This window comes from Curcuma longa, chromosome 5 (genome assembly GCF_044706935.1).
Source record: "Curcuma longa cultivar G26 ecotype Majalengka, Jawa Barat chromosome 5, ITB_CL_G26_1.1, whole genome shotgun sequence".
Lineage (NCBI taxonomy): Eukaryota > Viridiplantae > Streptophyta > Magnoliopsida > Zingiberales > Zingiberaceae > Curcuma > Curcuma longa.
In genome coordinates this window covers 1494779-1521338 of record NC_133865.1, presented here as the reverse complement: position 1 = coordinate 1521338, position 26560 = coordinate 1494779, and the positions used below count along the sequence as shown (strand labels likewise).

General features: G+C 41.1%; 1 protein-coding gene across 1 annotated transcript; it reads left to right on the top strand.

Moving 5' to 3' along the window:
* LOC141829127 (uncharacterized) lies at nt 1–17084 on the top strand. The gene is made up of 4 exons (XM_074716540.1): nt 1–1064; nt 13713–13996; nt 14084–14374; nt 16897–17084. Exons 1-4 carry the CDS (start codon nt 76–78, stop codon nt 17082–17084), a joined length of 1752 nt encoding a protein of 583 aa, XP_074572641.1. The 5' UTR covers nt 1–75.
* The last annotated feature ends 9476 nt before the right edge of the window (nt 17085–26560 follow it).

Here is a 26560-nt window from a genome sequence, read left to right as displayed (position 1 = left end):
GTACTCTTTCCCTATTTTTCCACTTGTTAAAGCTGTCAATGACCAATAGGAGCAGAGAAAGAAGTCAGGCGAGACATGGACGACGATTCCCATCGCCCCATCGACGATGCCGACGGCCATGCCGACGCCGATGCCTTGCGCGACGTCATCCGAAGCAATCGCAGCGCCAGACGCGAGCGCCTCCGCGCCCATATCAGGCTCCTCCACGGCGAGATCAACAAGCCTCTCGCCGGCGTCGTCCGCGACCGCGTCCTTCACTACCTCCCCGCCTGCTCCCTCCTCCGCCTCCGCGCCGTCGCCCCTTCTTGGGACCGATTCATCTCCTCCCCTTTCTTCGCCCACACCCAATCCCACAGCAACCGCTGCATCTCCGGCGTCTTCTTCGGATCTCCCCCCTCCGCCTACGTCCACTTCCCTCCCGCCTCGGCCCACAAAATTCCCAACGCTGTTCTCCCCTTCTTACCCGCCTGCCCCGTCTCCGTCCTCTTCTCTTCCAATGGCCTCCTCCTTTGCTTCGATGAAGTCACTTCCACCTTCTACGTCTGCAATCCGGTCACCGCCGCCTGGTCCGCCATCCCCTGCCCGCCCTGCGATCCCGGGAACGACCCCGCCGCAGTTCTCATCTTCCTTCCCGGCGTCTACAACTTCCGCCCTGACTTCTCCATCGTGCTCCCCTTCCGGATCGGCGACTCCTCCTCGGGCTTTCTTGGGTTTCAGACCTTCTCCTCGTCTGTCGGCGGGTGGTGGGTGTCCAACGAGATGTGCGAGGTTGAATCCCTACACTCGGGCTCTGGCATCGTCGCCGGCAGCGCGGCCTACTGGCAGACAACGATGTTCACGGTGGTCCGATACGACCCAGCTAGGGACAGCGTCCAGACGGTGCCGTGGCCGATGGGCCATGTGGTGGGGATCCGATGGGCGATCGGCGAGATGGGTGGCAGCGGCCGACTGTACTGCGTCGCCGTGACCCGCACGTCAGTGCAGGTACACAAGCTGCTTGGGAAGTCTGGCGAGTGGGCGATGATAGAATCAATGATGTTCCAAGATCTTGAAGCTTGCTTTCAGTCCATAAATGGACCGATTAAGCTTACATACAAGATGCTCTTTGCCCTTTGCAATGAATCCCTCTGGTTGCTTCATATAGATGTTTTCTTCAAGACTTCCATTAAGGAAAGCTGTCTTGACATCCATTTGCCAAACCTCATAGTCCAATAAAAGAATCCGGATAGACTTAAGCATGGCTACCGGCGAAAAAGTTTCCTCATAATCGATTCCCTCTTTCTGAGTATACCCTTTCGCAACAAGCCTTGCTTTAAAGGTTTCCACCTTCCCGTCTATTCCTCTTTTCCTTTTGTAGACCCATTTACATCCAATGGCTTTTACACCATTTGGTGGTTCTACAAGCTCCCAGACTTGATTAGAATCCATAGATTCTATTTCAGAGTTCATTGCACTTTGCCAAGATACTGCATCTTTATCTTGGAGTGCTTCATCATATGTCCAGGGATCAGGTTCATGTTCACCAGGGACCAAGTCCGAAGACTCTCCCAAAAATATGAATCTGTCAGGTTGTCTAACAACCCTCCCACTACGACGAGGCACTACCTGTAATTGTGTATCACTTGTGACACGCGGTGCAGTTACTTGTGGTATCTCATCTTGTACCGTTGGTACTAAAGTAGAAGTGTCCCCTCTTATTTCCTCTAGAACAATCTTACTCATGGGCTTGTGGTTCATTACATAGTCCTCTTCTAAAAATCGGGCATTGGTGCTAACAATGACCTTCTGATCTTTAGGACTATAAAATAAACCACCCTTCGTTCCTCTAGGATAACCCACAAACAAGCGAACTTCCGTACGTGGTTCCAACTTATCAGCGTCTCCCTTCAGCACATGTGCTGGACTACCCCAAATCCGAATGTGTTTCAAACTAGGCTTACGCCCAGTCCACAATTCTGTGGGAGTAGAAGGTACTGACTTAGAAGGTACCAAGTTCAGAATGTACGCTGTCGTTTCCAGAGCATATCCCCAAAATGAATTTGGTAATTCTGAATAACTCATCATCGATCTAACCATTTCCATAAGAGTCCTATTCCTTCGTTCTGCCACACCGTTCTGTTGGGGTGTACCAGGTGCAGACAATTGGGATTGAATCCCAGCCTCTGATAAGTAACTCCTAAACTCTCCTAAGAGGTACTCTCCACCACGATCAGATCGTAGTGTCTTGATACTTTTACCATGATGTTTCTCCACATCAGCCTTGTATTCTTTGAACTTATCAAAGCACTCAGACTTGCGGCGCATCAAGTAAATGTATCCATATCTCGAATAGTCGTCTATAAAAGAGATAAAATATTCGAAACCACCTCTTGCCTGGATAGTCATAGGTCCACACAAATCAGAATGAACCAATTCCAACACTTCTTTGGCTCTATACCCCTTTGCCTTAAAAGGCCTCTTGGTCATTTTTCCTTCCAAGCAGGACTCGCAGGTTGAAAAATTTTCCACCACCAGTGAACCTAAAGGTCCATCGGCTATTAACCTTTGAATTCTACTCAAGTTAATATGACCTAACCTTAGATGCCAAAGATATGTTTGGTTCATTTGCGAAGGTTCTTTTCTCTTATTAGAATTAGAAGATGTGTTATTAATTTTCATTTGTTGCATCGTGGGAGTTATTGGATTAAGAGTATATAAATTGTCAACCAACGTACCAGAACAGATATTAACCCTATTTTTCTTGATAACAACTTTGTCATCAAAAGAAACAGAATATCCATCCTTAAATAATTTAGAAACTGAAATTAAATTCTTTCTAAAATATGGTACGTAAAGATAATTCCTCAAAATCAAAGTTTTATTTTTCTCAAAAGATAAATAAACATCTCCCACTGCAATAGCCGCCACTTTCGTAGCATTGCCCATGTAGACGGTAATCTCCCCTTCACGTAGTCGTCGGGTTTCCTGGAACCCCTGCAACGAATTGCAGACATGATCAGTGGCTCCCGTATCTACACACCAGGTACCGGTAGATAACACCACTAAACATGTTTCAACAACTAATGAATAAGATATACCTTTATTGTTCTCTTTTCTACGAGGACAGTCTACCTTCCAATGTCCAAACTGCTTGGCTCACCTGCCTGGCAGCCCGATTCTGGTGTCCGAAGAGTTCTTTGAGATTGAGCATCATGTCATAGGCAGTAGGCATGGCCTGATGCTGATGTTGCAGCACATTTGACATAGAAGCCAAAATGTAACACCGCGCCATCTCATCTGCCTTAACCCATTTCCTATGTCTCTCTATCTCCTCTTCACTAGAATCCTTATCAGGCACGCTAGGACAGACCTCGAAAAGTACAAACTTGTACTCTTCAGCAGTTAAGACAATGTCCAAGTTCCGTTTCCAATCAATATAATTAGGACCAGTAAGTTTGTTTTCTTTTAGAATAACAGCAAGTGGGTTGAAAGCCATAATGAAATCCTGAGAATCACAAATTAACATATTTGGTCAAAACTTTAGAATTTAAAATAATATTGATTCCTCAAATAATATAATTTAAATTCACCAACACCTCAAACACCGAAAATTTCGTATGCCACGATAGTGTGGACGTATACGAATTCAAGCATTTGTAAGAGGAGGTTTTACCCATTAATTTTACTATCTTGTCAACCTAACTTTATGACAAATAAAATTAATAGTTGGTTTATCTTTGGTCACACAGATAATAGCAGTGACTCCGATGGGGAGGATACTATTAAATGCGCCTAAGTGTATACCATTACTTGATACTAAGTCCATTATTTAGGATTGTGCCCCTTCAGATGGAGAAGATCACACGCTCCTAAATAATTTCCTATAATCATCCATAAAGGAAGTTTGATCTAGTGATCCGCAAACAAACTCATCCGATATGGAGGAAGGCACTCAGAGCCAACGCGCAAGTTTGAATGCATCACTTACAAACCAGTAATGGAGACCATGAGATTTATTTAAATAATCCCTCTCCCACTTAGTTATTTGAATTGAGGAATTTTAACATATGCATTAACATAATAGCATATAAAACAATAGCATAGCATAGCATATCAAATAGCATAAAAGAAATAGGCAATAAATATGAAAAAATAAATTTTCAACTATTATGGCCTCTTCAATTATCCGTCGTTCTTCAATATGTCGTCCACTGATGATGTAGTTGCGTCTATCTTGCTTCCTTCTCAGCCGCGCCTCCGGTCATCAAAATAACACCACGCAAAGCAAGGATACAAGTGCAACAACAATAAAATAATTTACATCCATCGATCCTATACTCCACGAAGGAGTTTACATGTAATCTAGATCGAACAGTAAATTAAAATTACACACATGCACAATAACCTCGACATGCCCGAGGGTTCCAATCATACATTACATCCATGCACAACACACAATACATAACACACATTAGGCCATAATAGTTGGAACTAGGAATCCTGCAACCACAGAGTTAATCTATTTGCACATCCTACTATTATCCTGCCTAAATTTATATATGAAAAGTGCATAAATTAACTGAAACCAATCACACAGAGTCAGAACCTATGCTCTGATACCACTTGAAGGTGCCTGGAATTCTGTCCCATTCAATTCTTGCCAGACAAAAATTTTACAGGAACAGAACCTTTCCAAGCAACCTTCCAAGCAACCTACATCTTCGATCAGACATGTGCTTGATTGATCAAGCAAGTTCTTGACCAATCAAAGCACACCTTGATCGAAGCATAGGATCGATGGAACTCTTGTGTTGGTATTCAGGATCCATACAAAGGAAAAAAGGAAATAACTATGCAGCGGAATAAAATAGTTTGTACCTTTCCTTTGTAGATTGTGTAGAAGATGTTCGTTACCCGAAGACCTCTTGATCTTCTGTTGTATTCCTCTCCTCTTCTTGGACGTCGTGTGGGCGACGATCTACCAAGATGAACTCCACCCAATTCCTTCTTTTCCTCTCTTCCAAACCGATGGCAACAAGAAGGAAACCAACCTTCCTCTTCTTCTTCCTCTCTTCTCTTCTTCTCTCTTCTTCTTCCTCTTCTCTTGGCCGCCGGCCCTAGCAAGGAAGAGGAAGGAAGGTGCGCCGGCCCTAGCAAAGAAGGAGAAGAAGATGGGGGCGCCGGCCCTAGCACAAGGAGAAGAGGAGAACTTGGTGGGCGCCGGCCCTAGCAAGAAGGAGAAGAGAGGGAGATGTTTGATGGGGGCGCCGACCCTAGGAGGCTAAAAAAGAGATTAAATTGTGTTTTTGAGCCTCCCCTCTCCTCTCCTTTTATAGCTTTGCCATCTTAGAAAGTTTAGAAAAAAATAACAGAATTAATATAATTTTGTTGGATAACAAAATTAACATAATTTTGTTGGATAACAAAATTTAATAACAAAATTTTGTTGGATAACAAAATTAATATAATTTTATTGGATAACAAAATTAACATAATTCTATTTAGGATTAACCGAATTCTGTTAACTGAATTTCTTAATAGAATTCTAAACAGAATTCTAACAGAATTCTTAACAGAATTCTATTCTGGGAATTCTTAATAGAATTCTAACAGAATCTTATTGGGTGAGGCTTTATCCAGAGGCTACAACAGGGACCTAGAGGAGGAATTGGTTTAGGCCTCCTGATGGGCTTGGGCTTCCTGTGTTCTCCCTGAACACCCAACTCAAGTCCATCAATAATAACTCATACCACTAAAGGGTTATTATTGAACTACCGCACCAATCCCATATTACAATATGGGCTCCTTCTTATCATGAGTGCATTAATCTCCCTGTGTTTAAGATATCGTATGTCCGTCAATTAATTGAATTACTGACAACTCAATTAATTAACTTCTAATTCCAAGAGTAGTACCACTCAACTTTATTATCATGCGGACTAAGTCCACCTGCAGGGTTTACATGATAATCCTTATGAGCTCCTCAAGGGGACATCATCAGCCTAAATAATTAGGACACAGATTCCTTCTATAATCAACAACACACCATATACATAGCATTATCTCCCAACTCATCGGGCCTTTTGATTTAACGAATAAATCTCACCCTTTGATGAATTAAAGAAATAAATACTAAGTATATGTGCTTGTTATTATATAGGGATTAAGAGCATGCACATCCATAATAACAGAGGTCTAGTTCGATTATATAGTCAGTATAAATCGAACGACCTCAAACGGTCCTGCTCAATACACACAAAGTGTACTAGTGTAATTTTATAGTCAAGATAAACTAATACCAATTACACTACAACCACTCCAATGGTTTGTCCCTATCCATCTTGGTTGTGAGCTACTATTTATAATTTATAAGGAACTGATAACATGATCTTCTGTGTGGCACCACACACCATGTTATCTACAATATAAATTAAGTGGACAACTGCATTAACATATATCAGAATATAAAATGCAAACATTTGACCAAAGTGATTCTCATTTCAAATTATTTCAAAATAGATGTTCATACAAAAAGCTAGGCTTATAGTATACATCCCAACACTGTTTCAGAAGTGAATAGAATAGAATCGATTCGACTGATTCTCCATATCAGTTGACTGAGTCTATTTTGAAAGCAAACAGAATAGAATCGATTTGATTGATTCTCCATATCAGTCGACTAATTTTATTTTGGAAGCAAACAGAAGAGAATCGATTCGACTAATGACTCGACTATCCATACCAGTCAACTGATGCATAAAATCAGTCGACTGATATTTAAAATTTGATAAAATTAAACACCATTTCAAAAGGTTCAAAAGTCATTATTTGGTCGTTGACCAAATCAGTTGACTGGTATAAGAAATTAGTCGACAGTTCTCAAGAAAAGTTGAACATGTTTAAATGGTGAGAGTTAGCCGTGTTGGGATCGTCCCGGTCTAATGTGTGTGTTTACATGTTTTATAAACGTGCACAGCAGAAATAAATAAATAATTAACTCTAATTATTACATAGCACACACATGCATAATAAAAAATAATAGCGTACAAGGCAAGACAAGAAATTAAAATTTTTAGAATAATAAATTATTCAAAACGTGTATCTCGTGGATAATGACGTTGAGTGGGGTTGGCATTAATCAAGTGGTCCTTGTCGAAGTCCCGTCTCTACTGGTGATCTACGTAAAGCTCTCGTTTGGACAGCTTCAGAAGTCACAAGTCGCGTCATCGTCTTCGGTACTAGTTGATGATCAATAACGATCGATTCGAGAGAAACCTTATTCTAGAAATCACGCAACAACATTTGTCGCAATCGCTTTGAGACTTTCTAACTATCACTGAGAATTGTATTCCCGATGTAGTTTTCGGTGGTTAACCTTTGACCGCCGATTCAGGATAAATTGATCGGAACTATTCCGATGATTGATGGAACTAAATTTGATTGCTTTATAAGCTCCTGGCAGCAAAACTTGCGATAATTTTGATAGTGATTTCACAAATCACCACCCACTTAAAGCAATATCAGGCGACAAGGGGCAATCCTTCCAGCAGCAACTCCGGCTAGCAATCCAGGGTGAATCCTCCGGCAAAGCAGACCAGCAGCGACGGAAACCCTGAAACCTCTACAAAACAGAAATCGACGACTTTGCTTTTCAGCAGACATCAAGCAAAGGCAGCAAGCTCTCTGATCAGGAGAAAGAACCGGCGTCGTCGGTGCTTAGGGTTCCGGCCACGATAAACCAGGATGCGCGTCGCGGCCATTCCACGAGCACCGACGATCTGTAAACTATTCCCCTATTCTCATGCGTTCAACCACGAGAAAAGAAAGGAACGCCGTGCGCAAGCGGCGATCAGGAGGAGCTCTCTCGCCGTGACCGATCGAAGACCACCGGTGCGCATGATCGAGAGAGGGAAACACGATAGGCGACAACAGTCGCTATGCACAGGGCCGAGAGGTAGCAGCACCATGAATCCTCCTCCATGCGACTGGCAGTGATCTCCTGTTCGACGACGCCCTCGTGCAGACGGGAGGCGTTGGTGGTGCACAATCGGGGAAGTAGAAGATTCGGTGCCTTAAGGTTTGGGGAAGCCAGCAGCCGCGGATAAACAAGGTGTTATGCGAAGGAGATGATAAATAGGGCATCCCACGCGATTCCCGTTTTAAATTGGAGCGATAGTAATGTAGTCTAAACCGGGTTGGCGCACGGTGTAAACTAGAGAGAAAATAACCTAGGCTGAACCGGGTCAGCCCATGTTCACTGTAGCGAATCGGGTTCATTCTTGGTTCGCTTGGTTCAATAACCAAACGATCTTCGATTTGATCCAAATTAGTTTTTTTCATTTCGTCTTCACAAGCCGAAGCTTCTCATCACATCCGTTTTGTCAAAATATCTTCCATCATGAACTAAACCAAGTTGGTTCAATTTGGTTCAAAAATGAAACGTTTGGTTCAATAACCAAACGACCTCTGATTTGAACGAAATCAATTTAGTTCATTTCATCTTCATAAGATGAATTCCATCATTTGTCCTTTATCCGGTCCAACCAGACTTTATTTCTCTTGATTCTGAGAATCAAATTCTCAAACTCATTTTAAGTCCTTCAGAGAACTTGTAGTGCGTGTGATCCAATAGGTTCCTCGCTATGTTGGTCGTCCGTAATTAACCATTAATTATGGAACGATCATGAGTGACACCTAGTAGTACATCATGATGCTTAATTAATCAAAAAATCAACGATTGATTCCAAAACATCTTCTAAACCTTTCAACAACTTCAATTAAACGTGTCTCGTTCTTTTCACTGTCTTATACCCATTTGGTTCAGGACATGGTCTATGTGTAGGTCCCCACTAGGCTGACTACGTCACACTTAGCCCAACTTGATTTCTTGTCATGTGGATTTAAGTTACTTGTACATGTGTCCACGAGTACCGTACTCTTAACATATAATGTTTTGGCCAAAGACTTTTAATAACAATCCTGACAAGCGGCTACAGGGTATACGTCTCCCTTTCTAAGGAGTGGTGAATCCTCTGTGGGCTATTCAAACATCTTCGGGCACTTCAACTTATACCCAATTATCTCAGATTCACACCTCCTCGGAGATGCTTAGCTTGCTTAAGATGTCAAAGTATAAGCCTCCATGACCAAGGTGACTTGAATATCGCAAGTCAAAGGAAACTAGCACTTAAGCTGCACTAAGATCTTCATTGACATTTGTATCGAACCATATGAAGTCTCAAGGCAGGTCACTCCAATGAACTTATTACCTTTAATCAGCATCCACGTTTAACTCTCAACATCCAATGTCTCCAGCAGTGAGATCAGCTGCTTGGCTAACCAAGGAGTTCAAAAAGTGCTAGTCTCGACAGAATTAATGACATCTGTACTCATCAATTCCTCGACTTGGAATAATTTCAATACATTCATAATTGCACATATAGAGATGCTCACTAGTTGTGATCTAATCACAAATTCTCTCATGCTATGAATCATATTACGGGCATTCAGTATTTGAGTTTAAAATGCAATCAAACACATATGGAATGTGCACTCAAATAGTAAATTACTATTTATCCAATAAATAGTATAACCGTAAGGCGATTATTTTAGGAAACCTCTCAAATCTAACAAGCCGTTGATGGGTACTGTTCATGCCATCTTGCTTTAAGTTTTCTTGTTGAAGTGCTGAAGAATTCATCTGGTATTCAACTACACAACTTGGAGCAATTCCTAAAAGAAGAAGTAAATCTATCAAGATCATTGTAAAACTTCTTTTCTTCTTCTTTGTGTTTTCTAATTGTTCTTGTAAAACATCGTAATCCTACTGTAAGAGGGGTTCTCTTCCTTCAGGATTTATCTAAGACGGAGAAGGTTTAGTGGAAGTGGTGAGTTAAGAGTATGTAGGATCGTAGAGAGCGTTAGAGAGGGTGAATAGCGCTGTCTTTTTAGCGTTTTCTTAGTTTTTATAAACTCGTTGAATATTTCGTTCGTTCGTGAATTAGAGAATGTTGCAGTGAAAATAAAAGAATCACGACACAAAGTCAGAAGAACACAAAATCTTTTTTTACTTGGTTCATAACCACAGGCTGCTGTTCCAAGGCCTACGATCTTTAATCGTTTACATGTGGGTAATCCACTATTTAACTCCTTCCTTATGGAGAGGAGTTGTAATGATTTATAAAATATAATCACGATAAAAACTTTATTGATGTGCATAGGATATACATATATTTTTACTACTTTTATTGTACATCTTTATGCATTTCATGATGATACTCTGTGTTTGTCACACCCTTTATTCATGTATTAGGCATATTTTCTCTATTTCCTAGTTCGGAGGTCTGCTCTCGTACTTGTGCATTTGTAGGACAGAATTTGGAGCAAAATAAGGTGAAACGGAGAAAGAACAACAGAAGGCAAGACAGGGTCATGCCTACAAGGCACGATCGTGCTTGATCACCTAAGCTGCCGTGTCCACCAGACACGGTCGTGCCGTTGTTACAAAAGATCAACTGCTCTGGGTTGTACCACAAAGCACGGTCGTGCCCTCAATCCAGAGCCAATCCAAACCACGGGCTATGCCTACAAGGCACGGCCGTGTCCCTGTAACAGAAGCACCAGTAGCTGGAGTCGTGCCTACAAGGCACGACCGTGCCCATTTTATAGATTGAAACCAGCTTCGGGCCATGCCTCTTTTCTAGATCAAGACCAGCTTAAAGTCGTGCCTATTAGGCACGACTGTGCCAACGGAGGACTTGAGGCGAGCTTCTGGGTCGTGCCATGAGGCACGGCCGTGTCGCGTCTGGGGGCATATATAAGCATCTCTTAAAACCCTGAAAAAGGGGGGAGCTCTTGGTGGTGAAAAGGACGTAGTCGCTATCCGGAGAGGAATTCAGTGATCCATCCATCCATCCAGGACTACTCCGCCGATTCCATCCACTATCGACGAGGAGATTGCAATTCAAGGAAGATTGCATACATTGATAAGTCTTTTTCCTTTTTCTCTTTCAGATCTAGGAGCAAGATGAACTACTATTCTTCTTCTTTGCATTGTATTTCCTCCGTCATGGAGTAGATCTCTAGATTCTAGGATGTAGGAGGAATTGAGATGTAATGGATGATTGAATTTAATGGATTTGCTATTTGCCATTTTCAAGGATATGATTATACTTTGCTATATGGATTTGTGCCCTGCATCTATTTGATGATATGTTTATGAAGGCTTAATTTCATATGGATGAGAGTGAATTATAGTTTAATGGAAATCTTAGGATCGTATGACCGGGGTGCCTTGTGACAGAAGGTGAACCTTTAACCAGATTTTCTGAGGAGATTCTTAGACTGTAATGAATTCTCATGAGGGATAACTAACGATTATTGATTACTAGGAAGAGGTCCTTAATTGGGTACTCAGTGATAGAGAGTAGGATACCAGTAGTATTGCTGGAGTGCCTGGTGACAGCGGGAGAGCTATAGAACTAGGCTATCTAGGTATCATCTCGAACTAGTAGTCATAGCATTAGAGGAATCATGATTTAATTCTGATAAGTCCTGACGAGGTCTAATCGGATAGCTTGGTTAGAATCTATGCATTGGTATAATCATTGAGGAATGGTAAGGAATCCATGATCAATCAACCATAATCTCGAGGAATCCAAAATCCTAGGATCATTTCCCAATCCTGTCATTTAGTTGATTCCCCTTTGATTAAGGTTTAGGTACTTTAATTTTCTCTCTCTCTTTCCCCATCACCTAAGCTCGTACATTCGCAACTCTTTCTGTGCAAGTTTAGTGATAAATTCCATAGTCCTTGTGGTTCTATATCTTTTATTACTTGACGACACTCATACCCTTGCGGGAGCCTATCATTTATTATAGAATTTAAAGCATACAATAAATCGTTACCCAAACCAGAAGATGAGATGAAGCTTGTTGTGCGAACTCCGATGTTACGAACAGCTTTTAGGATAATCCTTCGCACGCAGACTACCCTCGGGTTGCTTTGGAATGCTTTGAATTGATACCTAGAAGCCTGCTATCGATGCTCTTTTATAAGGCTTTCCAAGCGCCTGAATTCCTTTTCCAGGCGCCTCCACGTCGTCCGTCGATCCGCCATCGACGCTGCTGACCCGACACTTCCAGTCACTTGGATTCCCCTTACAGTCGACTCCGTGCTGACATGGAGGTTCTGGATGAACTTTGACTTCCACTGCGATTATCCAAACCCGAGTCGCCTGGATTCACCTTCCAGGGGCCTAGATCGTCCGGTTGCCTGGATTCCGAATAGAGTTGCCCGGAATCAAAATTTTTGCCTCTCCAATCTGCATTATAAGTTAGTCTAAAAATAAAAAACAGAATTAGATTAACAGTTTTTGAACTGTTAAGTGGTCCTAACTTCAGGTTTCCAATGAAACCCTGAGTTAGATTAACACCTACTATTCCACTTCGGGAACGTGCCATTACCCACTCCACTCGGGAGAATTTATCTTATTTGCCAACAAGTCCTCCAGACTTGTTGGACTTTCCACTTAGTCAAGATCCTCGACTCCTAGGATTTGCTGCTAGGCTACTGGTCCACCTGATCGCTTAGACTTCCACCAAGCATCCGGTCCTTTTGACCTGTCTGGATTTTTGCCATGCTTTCCTGTCCTCCTGACCTGCCTGGACTTGCACCTGGTGTACTTGACCTTGTTAAGACTTCTGTCTGATTCTCCAAATCAAAATTTGCCTTTGTCTAGTCGCAACTAGCACTTACTTTGTCTAGCCTCAACTAGGACTTTCCTGTGCTCCTTGCACACTAGATAAGCTTGTCAATATACAACACACACTTAACTTGAACCTCATGTCATCATCAAAATCAAAGTTCGATCATCTGGTGCTCCCCGCACCAACAGAGTGGATCCTTAGATTAGTCGCCTTAAGGAGGTAAATACCAAGTAAAATCATTCGAGTTAGCGTTGTGTTCGTGGTGTGGTTGGTTCACAAGAAGTTTCTGCTGCTATAGATCAAGTTTAAGCGAGTTGAGCAATTCAACCCCCCTTCTAGCTCATAAGGTTCTAATGAGTGGTCTAATAGCAAGGTCGCTTTAGCGAACTTACATCCAAAGAAGCCAAGCTTAGAACAACAAAATTTCATTGAAAGAAGGTCACAACACTACATGGCCATCGTACTTTGAGGGAAACAACTTCGCATACTGGAAGAGCTGCATGGAATACTACTTGAGAATTGAAATAGATATATGATTCTCTGTAACTGAGGGCTTCTCCGAACCAACAGATGAAAACGGAAGAGTCGTAGAATCAATAGGATGGTTAACTGAACAAAAATGGAAGTCACAAGCAAATACCAAAGCGGTGGTTACCTTGTAGTGTGGACTGAGCTCTGAGTAGTGGATTAAAGTTGGTCCATTCAAAAGTGCTAAGGAACTATGAGATAAGTTAATTGAACTTAACGAGGGCACTAAGGATTTCAGAGTTGCGAAAAGGAACCTTCTTGTCAACCAAATGCAAAATTTTATAATAAAGGAAGGTGAAATCGTGAATCAACTTCACAGAAGGTTCAAAGAATTGCTAAATGGGCTTCATGCCATTGGAGAAAGGTTAGAAAATAGAGATCTCATCATGTATGCCTTGAAATCTTTCCCTAGAGATTCTATGGTGGTCTATCTATTTTGTGAACTTGTCAATTGTTAAACTAGATGAACTATGATCAAAGGACTTGTCAATTGTTAGAGTAGATGAACTATTTTGTGAACTCGAATTGCATGAACAAGCTAATGCAAGTCATAAGGAGAAGGGTATAACTTTGGTTGCAGTTGAAAAGAGATTGAAAAAGGGGAAGGAGAAGAAAAAGGAAAGGAAAGAAGAAACCTCATCTGAATCCAATCAAGAGAGTGATGACGAAGAAGAGAGTTCATCAAGCAAAATGCAAAATTTTGTAAAGAAAATGATGAGGAGATCTCAAAAATTCGACAAGAAGGATGTGAAGAAGATTCTAACTAATAGCAAGAGGAGAGGTAAATCTCTAAAAAAATTAAAATTTAAAACTGATATGGTTTGCTTTGAGTGCAATAAAAAATGATACTTAAAGTTTAAGTGTCCAGAAGTAAAGAAGCAGGAGGACAAACTTAAGAAGAAAAAGAAGAAGGCCCTAAAAGCCACATGGGATGATTCCTCTTCAAGCTCATCAAAGGAAGATGAAGGAAAGAATTCAAGGTACGTGGCACTTATGACTTTAGACAATGTGGAGAGTTGCAAAGATGAAGATAGTCACAGTGAAGATGTGGATTCCTCAAGTGAGTCATCATCCAGTGATGATGAGGTAACTTCTCCCAAGCTTGACAAGATGTATGCTACCTTTGCATGTTTAACAAATACTTTGTCAAAATCTAAAGGTAAGATTAAAAAATTATAAAATGAGTTGAAAGTGCTTAAACTTGAAAATGCATCATGTGACCATTATTTGCATCATGATAATAGCAATACTTCAGTAGGTAAACTTAAGAATGAAAATGCATCTCTGAAACTGCAAGTAGATGATCTTAGAAATGCATTGGAAAAGTTTACATCAAGTTCTAAGTACTTAGACATGATTCTAGGAGCTCAGAGGGCTGTTTATAACAAAGTAGGTTTAGGATATAAACCAAAACAAAAGAAAATGAACTTTATGTCTTTAACAAGTAGAAATAATATTTTAAAGATTAAGACTGTGCAAGCTTGGGTACCCAAGCAATATATTGTTGATGTTGCTGGACCCAAGATTTGGATACCAAAATATTTAGTTCATCATGTTTGAGTAGGCATGCGTCAAGGGGAAGCATCCAACCATATGGTTCGTAGATAGCGGATGCTCTAGGCACATGACGGGAGACTCATCAAAATTCTCATCACTAAAGAACAAGAACAAAGGCATTGTATCATTTGGCAATAGTGGTAAGCTTAAGGTTATAGGAATAGGAGATATTAAAATTTTTAAATAATTTATGATTAAAAATATCTTATTAGTGAAAGGCATGACTTTCAATCTCCTAAGTATCAATCAATTGTGTGATTCAGGATATAGGGTTGAGTTTAATTCATCTTTATTTAATTAAGCATAATGAACTAAACACTATCATGCTCTTAGACTATAGAAAAGAAAATTGTTGGTGCAATCTTGTCCCAAGTGAATTAGATTTTAATGTTTGGCTAAAATGAGTTTAAGTTAGGCAATGTTGGTGATCTAACATGTGTGATTTGAGTATACAGGAAAGTCCAGGTTTGAAGACTTGGCAAATGGTGAAGTCCCGGAGGCACGGCCTCTTGGCAAATGGTGAAGTCCCGGAGGCAGACCTCTTGGCAAATGGTGAAGTCTCGGAGGCGCGACCTCTTGGCAAATGGTGAAGTCCCGAAGGCCGACCTCTTGGCAAAGGGAGACTTAGCACGACGAAGCTGAGGGAAACATCTCAAGCGAGTGCAAGGATGGGCACGAGGCTTGTGGAAGATGTTTGAAGGCTTGCGTCAAGGCTAAGGGATGAAGAAGGAAGCTGAAAGGGGATTTTCAGCTTCACCAGTCGACTGACACTGCCATCAGTCGACTGATGACTTGATCCAGAAGCACACAGAAAGATCTTTGACTGACCAATTGACCAGTCGACTGACTGATCAGTCACTGACCAGATTGACCAGTCGACTGACCAGTGACCAGTCGACTGATGGAGTCCATCAGTCGACTGATATTCGAACGTTGGACTGACAGCTGGAGAATTAAATGCGATTTAAAGAGCCGTTGAAGACCATCAGTCGACTGGCCCAAGGAGCAGTCGACTGATGTCGGAAAAATTATAAAAATGCAGATTGACGATTGGAGAAGTAGGGGTTCTATTCTTTCTCTTCTTACACGATCTTCAAGCTCTGTAACTCTCTCTAATCTTCCTCCATACTTCACTACTCATTTTTGTGAAAGGAAGAGATCATTCTGTAAAGGTTTCTCCGCCTTCAAAGTGCTCTTTGAAAAGGAGAAGTTTTCATAGTGGAAAGGTGCTGTGTGTGTGGATCCTTGGACTAGTCACCTCGTAGAGGTGGATACCAAGTAAATCAATGGGTTAGCGATTGTGTTCTTTAATCTTGCTTTTGCTATTTTGCTTCCGCTAACGATTTCGCAGGAAAGAAAGAAAATCGCTATTCACCCCCTCTAGCGAACGCATCGGTCCCAACAAGTGGTATCAGAGCAGGTCCCTTTCGCGCGAACTAACATTCAACCGAAACAATCAGATGGCGTTTCAAGAGGGATACAACACCGCACGACCGCCCTATTTCGACGGCAACGATTTCGCATACTGAAAAGGTAGAATGGAATATTATCTAATGAATGATATTGAAAATTAGTTTAGTATTGTAGATGGATTTGAGAAATCGAAGGACGCTTCTGGAGCTCCTCTCCCTACCAAAGAATGGTCGAAGGATGTATGCAAGAAGGCTCAAGCAAACGCAAAAGCCACAACCACCTTGCAATGTGGGCTTTCCAAAGAACAACTGAGCAAGGTCGGACCATTCGACTCGGCCAAAGAACTTTGGGAGAAACTCATCGAACTAAACGAAGGTTCAAGTGAATCAAGACGAGCCAAGAGGGATCTCTTGGTAGGACAACTCCAAACCTTCACAATGAAGCCCAACGAGATGGTAAGCCAGATGCACGGGCGATTTAAGGAGATCGTGAACGGTCTTCATGTTATAGGTGAGAAAATCGACAACCGAGATTTGGTGAGGTATGTACTTCAAGCCTTTCCCAGAACCACTCTATGGGCATCGATGGTCGATGCTTATAAAGTGTCAAGGGATCTTTCCAGTGTTAAATTAGATGAATTATTTTGCGAATTCAAATTACATGAACAAGCTAACATATCTGCCAAAGAGAAATGTATAGCTTTGGTTGCAGAAAAGAAGAAGAAGAGGGAAAAGAAGGAGGAGCCCTCATCCGAGTCCGATCGGGAATCTTCGGATAGCGACGAGGAGATGTCGGCAAAGGAGGTCGTCTATTATGTCAAGAAGATGATGGGAAGATCAAGAGGATTTACAAGGAGGGATGTAAAGAAGATGTTTACATCACCACGAGGTAAAATTTAAAGTTTAAATTTTAACCCTAATGTTATTTGCTATGAATGCAACAAGAAGGGGCACATCAAGACAAACTGTCCGTTGTGGAAGAAGAAAGAAGAGAAGGAAAGGAAAAAGAAGGAGAAAAAGAAGAGGAAAGTCATGGTGGCCCAAGCCACATGGGATACATCAAGTAGCGAGTCATCGGATGAAGAAGAAGAACTATGTCACATCACTAGACACATGGAACTGATGGGACGTGATGTGCGTAGGATATATAACCATTTCTTATACTTTATTCGCACATCTTTATGCTTTTCATGCTGTATCTTATGTATGTTACACCCTTTACCTGTGCATTTGGCATTGTATTCTTTATTTCCTAGTTCGGAGGACTGCTCGTATATTTGTGTGTTTCAGGACGGAAAACGGAGCAAAACAGGCGAAATGGAGCACCTATTGAAGATATGGCAAGACAGGGCCGTGCCTCATAGGCACGGCCGTGTCTATCACCTCCAGGGACCGTGTCTACATAGCACGGGCGTGCCTCCAACCAGAGATCCAACATGCCTTGGCCGTGCCCCAAAGGCACGCCCGTGCCTTCATCCTGCAGCAGCAAGACATGGCCGTGTCCCTCAGACACGGCCGTGTCTCCCAACAGAGAAGCATCTTCCCTTGGCCGTGTCCCTCAGACACGGCCGTGTCTCCACAATAGGACCATGCCAAGACATGGCCGTGTCCCTCAGACACGGCCGTGTCTCTACCAGAGAAGCGCCTGCCTCAGGCCGTGCCTCACAGGCACGGGCGTGTCTCCCAGCAGAGTACAGACTTCCTATGGTCGTGCCTCACAGGCACGGCCGTGCCTCAAGACAGAGCTTCAACTCTTCTTGGCCGTGCCTCACAGGCACGGCCGTGCCTCCACCACAGCTGGGCGACCACACCAGGCCGTGTCTCCCAGACACGGCCGTGTGACGGGGGCGTGCCTGGCCGAATTAAGGGTATTTCGTGGGGGCCTATAAATAGACCCCCTTAAGAGCCCTAGAGGGGGGGGGAGACTTTGGAGAGCCACCGGAGCGTGCTAGAGCCACCGACGCCTCATTCCGGAGCTAGATTCGACGATCCGTTCATCCGTCCGGACACTCCATCGCATCTACATCTCACCTTCGCAGAGATTGCAGTCCGGAGAAGAAGAAGCACATTGATAAGTCTTATTTCCTGATTTCTCTTAGATTCTTGGAATAGGATGTATTATTTCCATTCTTCTCTGTATTGTAACCTCCCCGATATGGAGTAGTCCTCCAGATTCTAGGATGTAGGAAGAATCGGGGTTATTGGATGATTGTAACTATGGATTTGATAATCTACCATGTTCTATGATATGTTTATGCAATTGCTTTGTGGATTTATGCTCTATGCTTGTTTGATGATATGCTTGTGAATAGTATGAATCCATAAGGGTAGAGATTATTTGGAGTTTGAGGAATTCTTAGGATCGTATACCCGGGACGCCTCGTGACAGGAGGAGAGTCTTAACCGGACCTTCCGAGGGATTGCTTAAGCTTTGAATAATATTTATGAGGGATAACTAACGGTTGCTTAGTGTTGGGGAGAGGTCTCTAAAAGGATACCCTGTGACAGGGGGTAGGAATCTAGTAGTATTCTGGGGCGCCTGCGTGACACAGGAGAGCCTTGAACCAGGCTATCTAGAATCATCTCAAACCAACATAAGTAACATTAGAACACCATTGATTTATTCCGAGGAAGCCTGACGAGGTCTAATTGGATAATTTGGTTAGAATCCCTACAATTGTGTAATCATTGAGGAATGATAGAGGATCCAAGTCAATCAATCAATATCCCGAGGAATCCGAAGTCCTAGAGTCGCTTTCCACATATTGTCACAGTCGAATTATATCTTCGAACTAAGGTTTAGGAACTCTAGAACACTCTTTCTCCCCCACACCAAACCATTTCCTATGAACTCTCCACTCTTATTGTGCTAGGATAGTAATTAATTCCACGGTCCCTATGGATTCGATCTTTTATTACTTGGCGACATTCCGTATACTTGCGGAACACGCATCAAAGGGTCACCGAACAAACCAATCACTAAGGGTAAAATAAGACAAGCATGGGTCCCTAAGAAATATTTGTAAAATATTAATGAATCTAGCTTTTGGATATCAAAGAGTGATGCGTTTCATATTATATAAGTAGGAACTCATGTTTACCAAACCAAATATGCTAAAGAAATTATTAAGAAATTTAGTTTAGAAAATACTAAGGTAGCTTCTACTTCTATAGGAACAAATATAAAATTAGATAGTGACGTAGAAAGAACTTGGCATGTGCCTTGTAGAATTATGACCTTAGTCTTGCATGATCCCATAGCTAACTTATGTACATCTCACAAGACTTTAGGATGACTTTTGCTTGTGTATTGGTACTTTTGAATTATGTGTGAGATGTTAGAATGATACTCATATCTCACTTATGCTTCTTAACATTTTGATGAGGTATGAATTGTATCAATTTATCTATTTTAGACCAACTATGGGAAAAGCGAATGTTTAATTAATGAACATCTTCCCCATCGATCATAGTTGGACATTTTAAATAATTGTAAACCATTTTAATGAATATCTAACGTTGATAAATAATGGTAATTTGAATGGGTTGATAACAGAACTTGAAATTGATACAATAATACAAGGTTGTGCCAAACTTTAGAGTTTATATCAAACTCATAAAATACAATCATTTTTCATAAATTTATATTTTTCCTTGATAATATATGAGAAAACAAGCGTGCTTGCAAAATTTTAGATTTTTTTTGAATTTTATAGAATTTTTAAAGTATTTCTGAAATTCGTATCAGAAACTTGTACAGTGCTGTTTTCAGGGCATCAGTTGACTGATGCAGACATCAGTCAACTGGTCCAGTCGACTACAAGCTATTTTCACTCGACTAATAATTCTGTGAGTTTTGGATAAACAGAGCAGTTGACTGATGAGGACCTCAGTCGACTGGCCCACCCATCAATCGACTGATGTGGCTGAAATTCTTTGATTTTGACCCTTTCTTGACTATTTGCGTATCTTTTGACCCACTATTCTTTGATGCATGCTCTAGGAGCATTTTTATGGTCTATAAGATTGATCATACCTATATTTTAGGTGTCGCAAATACATTTTTGGTGCATATTACAGGGGGAGTAGGGTTTTAGGGGGAGCGTGTGCCTAAAACAATTTCATTAACACATAAGGCTTCTTGTTGGGATTTAGCTTTACCTCTTATTTATGTCTACCTCCTTAAATTTGCATTCTTTTTTATGGTTGTCAAAAAAGGGAGAGAATGGGTTAAAAGTTAGACTTTAATGCTTTTATGATGATATTTATGCTTATTGATTCATGACTCATTTATTATCATTGTGATTATTTGTTGTTATTTTATAATGTTGTATTAAAGACCTAACTTAAACGAATTTTTACCAAACATCAAAAAGGGGGAGATTGTTGGTGCAATCTTGCCTCAAGTGAATTGGATTTTAATGTTTGGCTAAAATGAGTTTAAGTAAGGCAATGTTGATGATCTAACATGTGTGATTTGAGTATACAGGAAAGTCTAGGTTTAAAGACTTGGCAAATGGTGAAGTACCGGAGGTGCAGCCTTTTGGCAAATGGTGAAGTTCCAGAGGTGCAGCCTCTTGGCAAATGGTGAAGTCCTGGAGGTGCGGCCTCTTGGCAAATGGTGAAGTCCCAGAGGCGCGGCCTCTTGGCAAAAGGAGACTTAGCACGACGAAGTTGAGGAAAACAACTCAAGCGAGTGTAAGGATGGTCACAAGGCTTGTGGAAGGTGTTTGAAGGCTTACGTCGAGGCTAAGGGATGAAGAAGGAATCTGAAAAGGGATTTTCAGCTTGGCCAGTCGACTGACACTGCCATCAGTTGACTGGCGCCTTAATCCAAAAGCACACAGAAAGATCAGTCGACTGACTGATCAGTCGACTGACCAGATTGATCAGTCGACTGACTTATCAGTCGACTGATGGGTCCATCAGTCGACTGGTATTCGAACATTGGGCTGATAGCTGAAGAATTAAATATGATTTAAAGAGCCATTGAAGACCATCAGTCGACTGACCCAAGGAGCAGTCGACTAATGTCAAAAAAATTATAAAAATGCAGATTGATGATTGAAGAAGTAAGGGTTCTATTCTTTCTCTTTTTACATGATCTTCAAGCTCTGTAACTCTCTCTAATCTTCCTCCATATTTCACTACTCTTTTTGTGAAAGGAAGAGATCATTCTATAAAGGTTTCTTCGCCTTCAAAGTGCTCTTTGAAAAGGAGAAGTTTTCATAGTGGAAAGGTGCTGTGTGTGTAGATCCTTGGACTAGTCACCCCGTAGAGATGGATACCAAGTAAATTAACGTGTTAGCGATTGTGTTCTTTAATTTACTTTTTCTATTTTACTTCTGCTAACATTTTCGTAGGAAAGAAAGAAAATCGTTATTCATCCCCCTCTAGCGAACGCATCGGTCCCAACACAAAATCCTATACGTCGATTAATTTAAGTTTTGTTCAAACCAAATCAAGTTAGTTCAATTGGGTTCAAAAACTAAATCATTTGGTTCAATAATCAAACCACCTCCGATTTAGGCCAAATCAGTTTTGTTCATTTCGTCTTCACAAGATGAAGCCCCTCGTTACTTCTAATTTGCCAAAATATCTGTTATTAGGAACCAAACTAATTAGTTCATTTCATCTTTCTAAGATGAAGTCCATTATTTTTACTTTTATCTGGTCCAACCAAACTTTATTTCTCTCGATCTGAGAATCAAATTCTCAAACTCATTTTAAGTCATTTGAAGAACTTATATTGTGTGTGACCCAATAGATTTCCAGTTATGTTGGATGCCCGTAATAATCATTAATTATAAAAGAATCATGAATGACACTTAGTAGTACATCATGATTCCCAATTAATCAAAAAATCAACGATTGATTCTAGAACGATTTCTAAACCCTTCAGCAACTAAAATGTGCCTCGTTCCTTTCATCGTCTTATACCCGCTTGGTTCAGGACATGGTCCATGTGTGTCAGTCCCCACTAGGCTAACTACGTCACACCTAGCCCAAACTTATTTTCTTGTCATATGGATTCAAGTTATTTGTACATGTATTCAAGAATATCATACTCTTGACATGTGATGTTTCGGCCAAAGACTTTCAGTAACAATCCTAATAAGCGGCTGCAGGGCATACGTCTCCTTTTTCAAGGAGCAGTGAATCCTCTATGGGTTATTCAAACACCTTCGAGTATTTTGACTTATACCCAATCATCCTGGGTCCACACCTCCTTGAAGATATTTGTTTAAGATGTCAAAGTATAAGCCTCCATGATCAAAGTGACTTGAATACCGTAAGTCAAAGGAAACTCATACTTAAGTTGCACTGAGATCTTCATTAACATATATATAGAATCATATGAAGTCTCAAGGCAGGTCACTCCAATAAACTAGTTACCTTATGTTTAACTAACATCCACGTTTAACTGTCAATATCCAATGTCTCCGATTAGTGGGATTGGCTGTTTGACAAACTAAGGAGTTTAAATGTGTTAATCTCAACAGAATAGATGACATTCGTACTCATCAATTCCTCGACTAAGGATAATTTCAATACATTCATAAGTGCACATGTAGGGAGAAAGGGGCTACGGAGGAGGAAAAATAGCGATCGAGGAAAAGGAGAAGAAACTTAAGCCATCGTGAGCCCCTGAATGATCGAATCAGTTTTTCCTTTTAAACCACTGAACCGAACCACTATTGAACCATATCAATGTTGAACTAGATCACTATTTAACCAAACTGATTTGGTTCAATTTGCTTATTCTCTTGGATTTTTTAAATTGGATTTTTGTTTGATTAGAAATCCTTGTAATTGAGCTTCTCACATATGTATTGTTGGGTTGCAAGGGTGCAAACATAGTCCCACATCTAAAGTACATGGAAAAGATCATGGGATTAAAAGGATAGAAAAGTATCTCATTGGTATGAGGCCTTTTGGATAGAGCCCAAGAACAAAGTCATAAGGGCTTAGGTCCAAAGTGGACAATATCATACCATTGTGGAGATATTTTGATTCCATCGGTTCTAACAAGTGGTATCAGAGCGAGACCGCTCTTCACCGGACTAACCGCCGGATAAGTCATGATCCAGATCTAACCATGTGGTTTGAACCTTAAACAAAGGAAGTGGGTGCTCCCGTGTCTGAATCAAGAGGACCAGACACCAGGTGAGAAGTCCTAATAGGTCAGGTGGACCGAGGGACAAAAAATCCTAGTTGCGACTAGGTGGGAAGTCCTAGTAGGTCAGGTGGATCGAGGGGCAAAAAGTCCTAGTTGCGGCTAGGTGGGAAGTCCTAGTAGGTCGGGTGGACCGAGGGGCAAAAAGTCCTGGTGGATCGAGGATTCAGACATCAAAACGACGTTGGGAGGGCCTGTGGTCCTTTGTTTGAGGGGGTACTCCTTGTTCACTGATGCGCTTGAGTGTTTAATCTTATATTTTTAGTGCTTGAACAAAGGAGAAGTAAGGATTAAGGGGGAGAAAGTTACAACGTTAGTCATAATTCATTCCTCTTGAAAAGATTGACTACTTATTCATAATTTGCTCTGATAATTACTGCTTTTTGCTGTATGTCAAAAAGGGGAGAATGAGAATGAAATGGAAAGTTAGGCCTTCATGATTATTCATGGTTACTTATTCATGCTTAGTATTTATGCCTACTTGATTAATTCTGATTAAAGCATGATTATGTATGGTGATATCATACTTGTTGTATTAAAGACCTAACTTAATTGATTTTTGCCAAACATCAAAAAGGGGGAGATTGTTGAGGTAATTTTGCCCCAAGCGATTTGGATTTTAATGTTTGGCTAAATCAGGTTAAGTTAGGCAATGCTTGTTGATCTAACATGTGTGACTTGAGTTCACAGGAAAGTCCAGGAATGAAGTCTTGGCATTTGGTGAAGTCCCGGAGGCGCGGCCTCTTGGCAAAGGTGAAGTCCCGGAGGTGAGGCCTCTTGGCAAGAGAAGTCTTAGCACGACAAAGTCGAGGGAAACGTGTCAAGCAAGTGCAAGGAAGTGCACGAGGCTTGTGGAAGGCGTTTGAAGACTTGTGTCAAGGCTAAGGGATGAAGAAGAAGCTGAAAAAGTGAGTTTTCAGCTTAGGCAGTCGACTGGCCCTGCCAGCAGTCGACTGGGGTTGATCCGAAGAACACACAGCCAAGAACAGAAAGATCAGTCGAGTGGACAGTCGACTGGGACCAGTCGACTGGCCTTGGAGCAGTCGACTGGTAGACTACCGTTGGGCAACAACTGGCAAATTAAATGCATATTTAATTGCCGTTGAAGCCCATCAGTCGACTGGCCCTAGGAGCAGTCGACTGGTGCACTGAAATTTATAAAAAGAGCGGTCAACGTCGCAGAGCATAACAATCAGATTCTTTCATCTTCTTTACTGCTCTTTTACACTGTAAAAGCTCTTCTCTTCCTCTCATACTTCACTACAAATCTTGTACGAGGAAGACGTCCTGTTGTGAAGGTTTCTCCGCCTTCGAAGTGTGATTCGAGAAGGAGATTGTTTTCATAGTGGAATCGTCGGCTGCGTGTGTGGATCCTTGGATTAGTCACCTCGTTGAGGTGGATACCAAGTAAATCGAACCGGGTTAGCGTTTGTTTCTTTGTGCTTTATCATTATCTCTTTGCTTCCGCTAACAAACTCGCAGAGAAAAATCGAAAGACGCTATTCACCCCCCTCTAGCGAACGCCTCGATCCCAACACTCACTTTCAAGGTTTCTATGGTGGAACTGTAGTGGGTGATGAAAATAGAACTCCTTCTGACATAATCTCTTCAAGTATTCTCTCTGGTGGTCGGAGATGATTCAGATGGAGCACCCACTTTGGAAGCTTGACTGTTGCTTGAAATGTTGGTGCCTTGTTCAGCATAAATGGAGACTTTACCAATCATGGAAGAGTACAATCTGATGTTTCAAATAAATCTGCAAATCTAAAGAAAGAACCCATCTTCCACACGCATGTAGAGTAAGAAAGAGTAGAAATAATAATATGAAAATGTGTAGGGCATGCATTAAGAAATGACTCACATCCAACAAAATCAAATATCGGTACCTCTATGATATTTTCTGAATGATGGACATGAATACTATCCATGGATGAATTGTATGTACCTGAAGCATGGAAAATACTAGAGTGATTACAAATAGATCCTAATTCCTGATTATGTGGCTCCAAAACTTTATCCTCCTCAGATGAGGTTTCCTGCTTTGACTCAAGTGAATGTATACTAACTAGAAGTGATTCTTGGGGTATTGCCTCCATGCAATCCCTTACACTCATACATCCATCCTCAAAATCCTCTGATACCTCAATCAAAATTGGTGGTCCCTGGGGCTCAGTGCAATCCCCTACACCCATTTGGTTAGGCTCCATATCAGCTTCCTTAGTTACCAATGCATCCACTCCATTATCCAAACTGAAATCAACTTGTACCTCTGTGTTTCCTGGACTTGGTTCACACTTAATTTCTGAACTTTGAGCTTTCATTTGATTCATGCTACTTACAAGTTGTTCAAGTTGCCTCTCAAGATTTTGCAAGGTTGTAGCAGCCCTTTGTTGAGCTTGTTGTTGCCGTAACATTTATTGCATCATCTCCTCAAGCCTTTGTTGTTGTTGAATAAACTCACTAGAATTTTCATAATCGTCTTGGTTTGAGTAAGCATTTTGTTGATCTTGAAATAAGATGGGCTGCTGAAAATTCTGTGAAATCTGTCCACTTTGAGAAAATGATGATTGACATTAATTTTGGTCTTGAAATGATGGATTTTTATGCTGAAAATTCCCTTAAAAATTCCATCAATGTTGCTGAAAATTATCGCCATGAATATTTAGATTTTGGGGCTGCTGAAAGATATTTGAAAATTACTAAAAATTCTGATTTAGAGGCTGAAATTGTGGTTGGAATTGATGAAATTGAGGCTGTGAATTTTGAATTTGGGGCTGAAAATTGTTGTAATTTTGTTGGAATTGCTGTGGTGGCTGATAAGGGTGTTGAAAATTTTGAATTTGGTGTCAAAATTGTTGATCCACTTATTGAAAACCTTGATAAGATTGTTGGTATTGATATTGAGGTTGAAATTGTTGATCCACATGTTGAAAACCTTGATAAGGCTCCTGCAAATAAAAATTTTGCTGTTCAGATTGTTGATAAGATGGTTGTTGATAAAATGAATTTCCATACATTTTAGAACCCTACAATAATCCAAGTAACAATAAAGAAAATTATTCATAAGCATAAATTGAACAATTTCTACTAGTGTTCCCCGGTAACGGTGCCAAAATTTGACAGCCCTAAATTTGAAATGTGTCACGAGTAGGATTGCAAATTAAAATTTATAAATTTATCAAAAACCCATGATAAATAT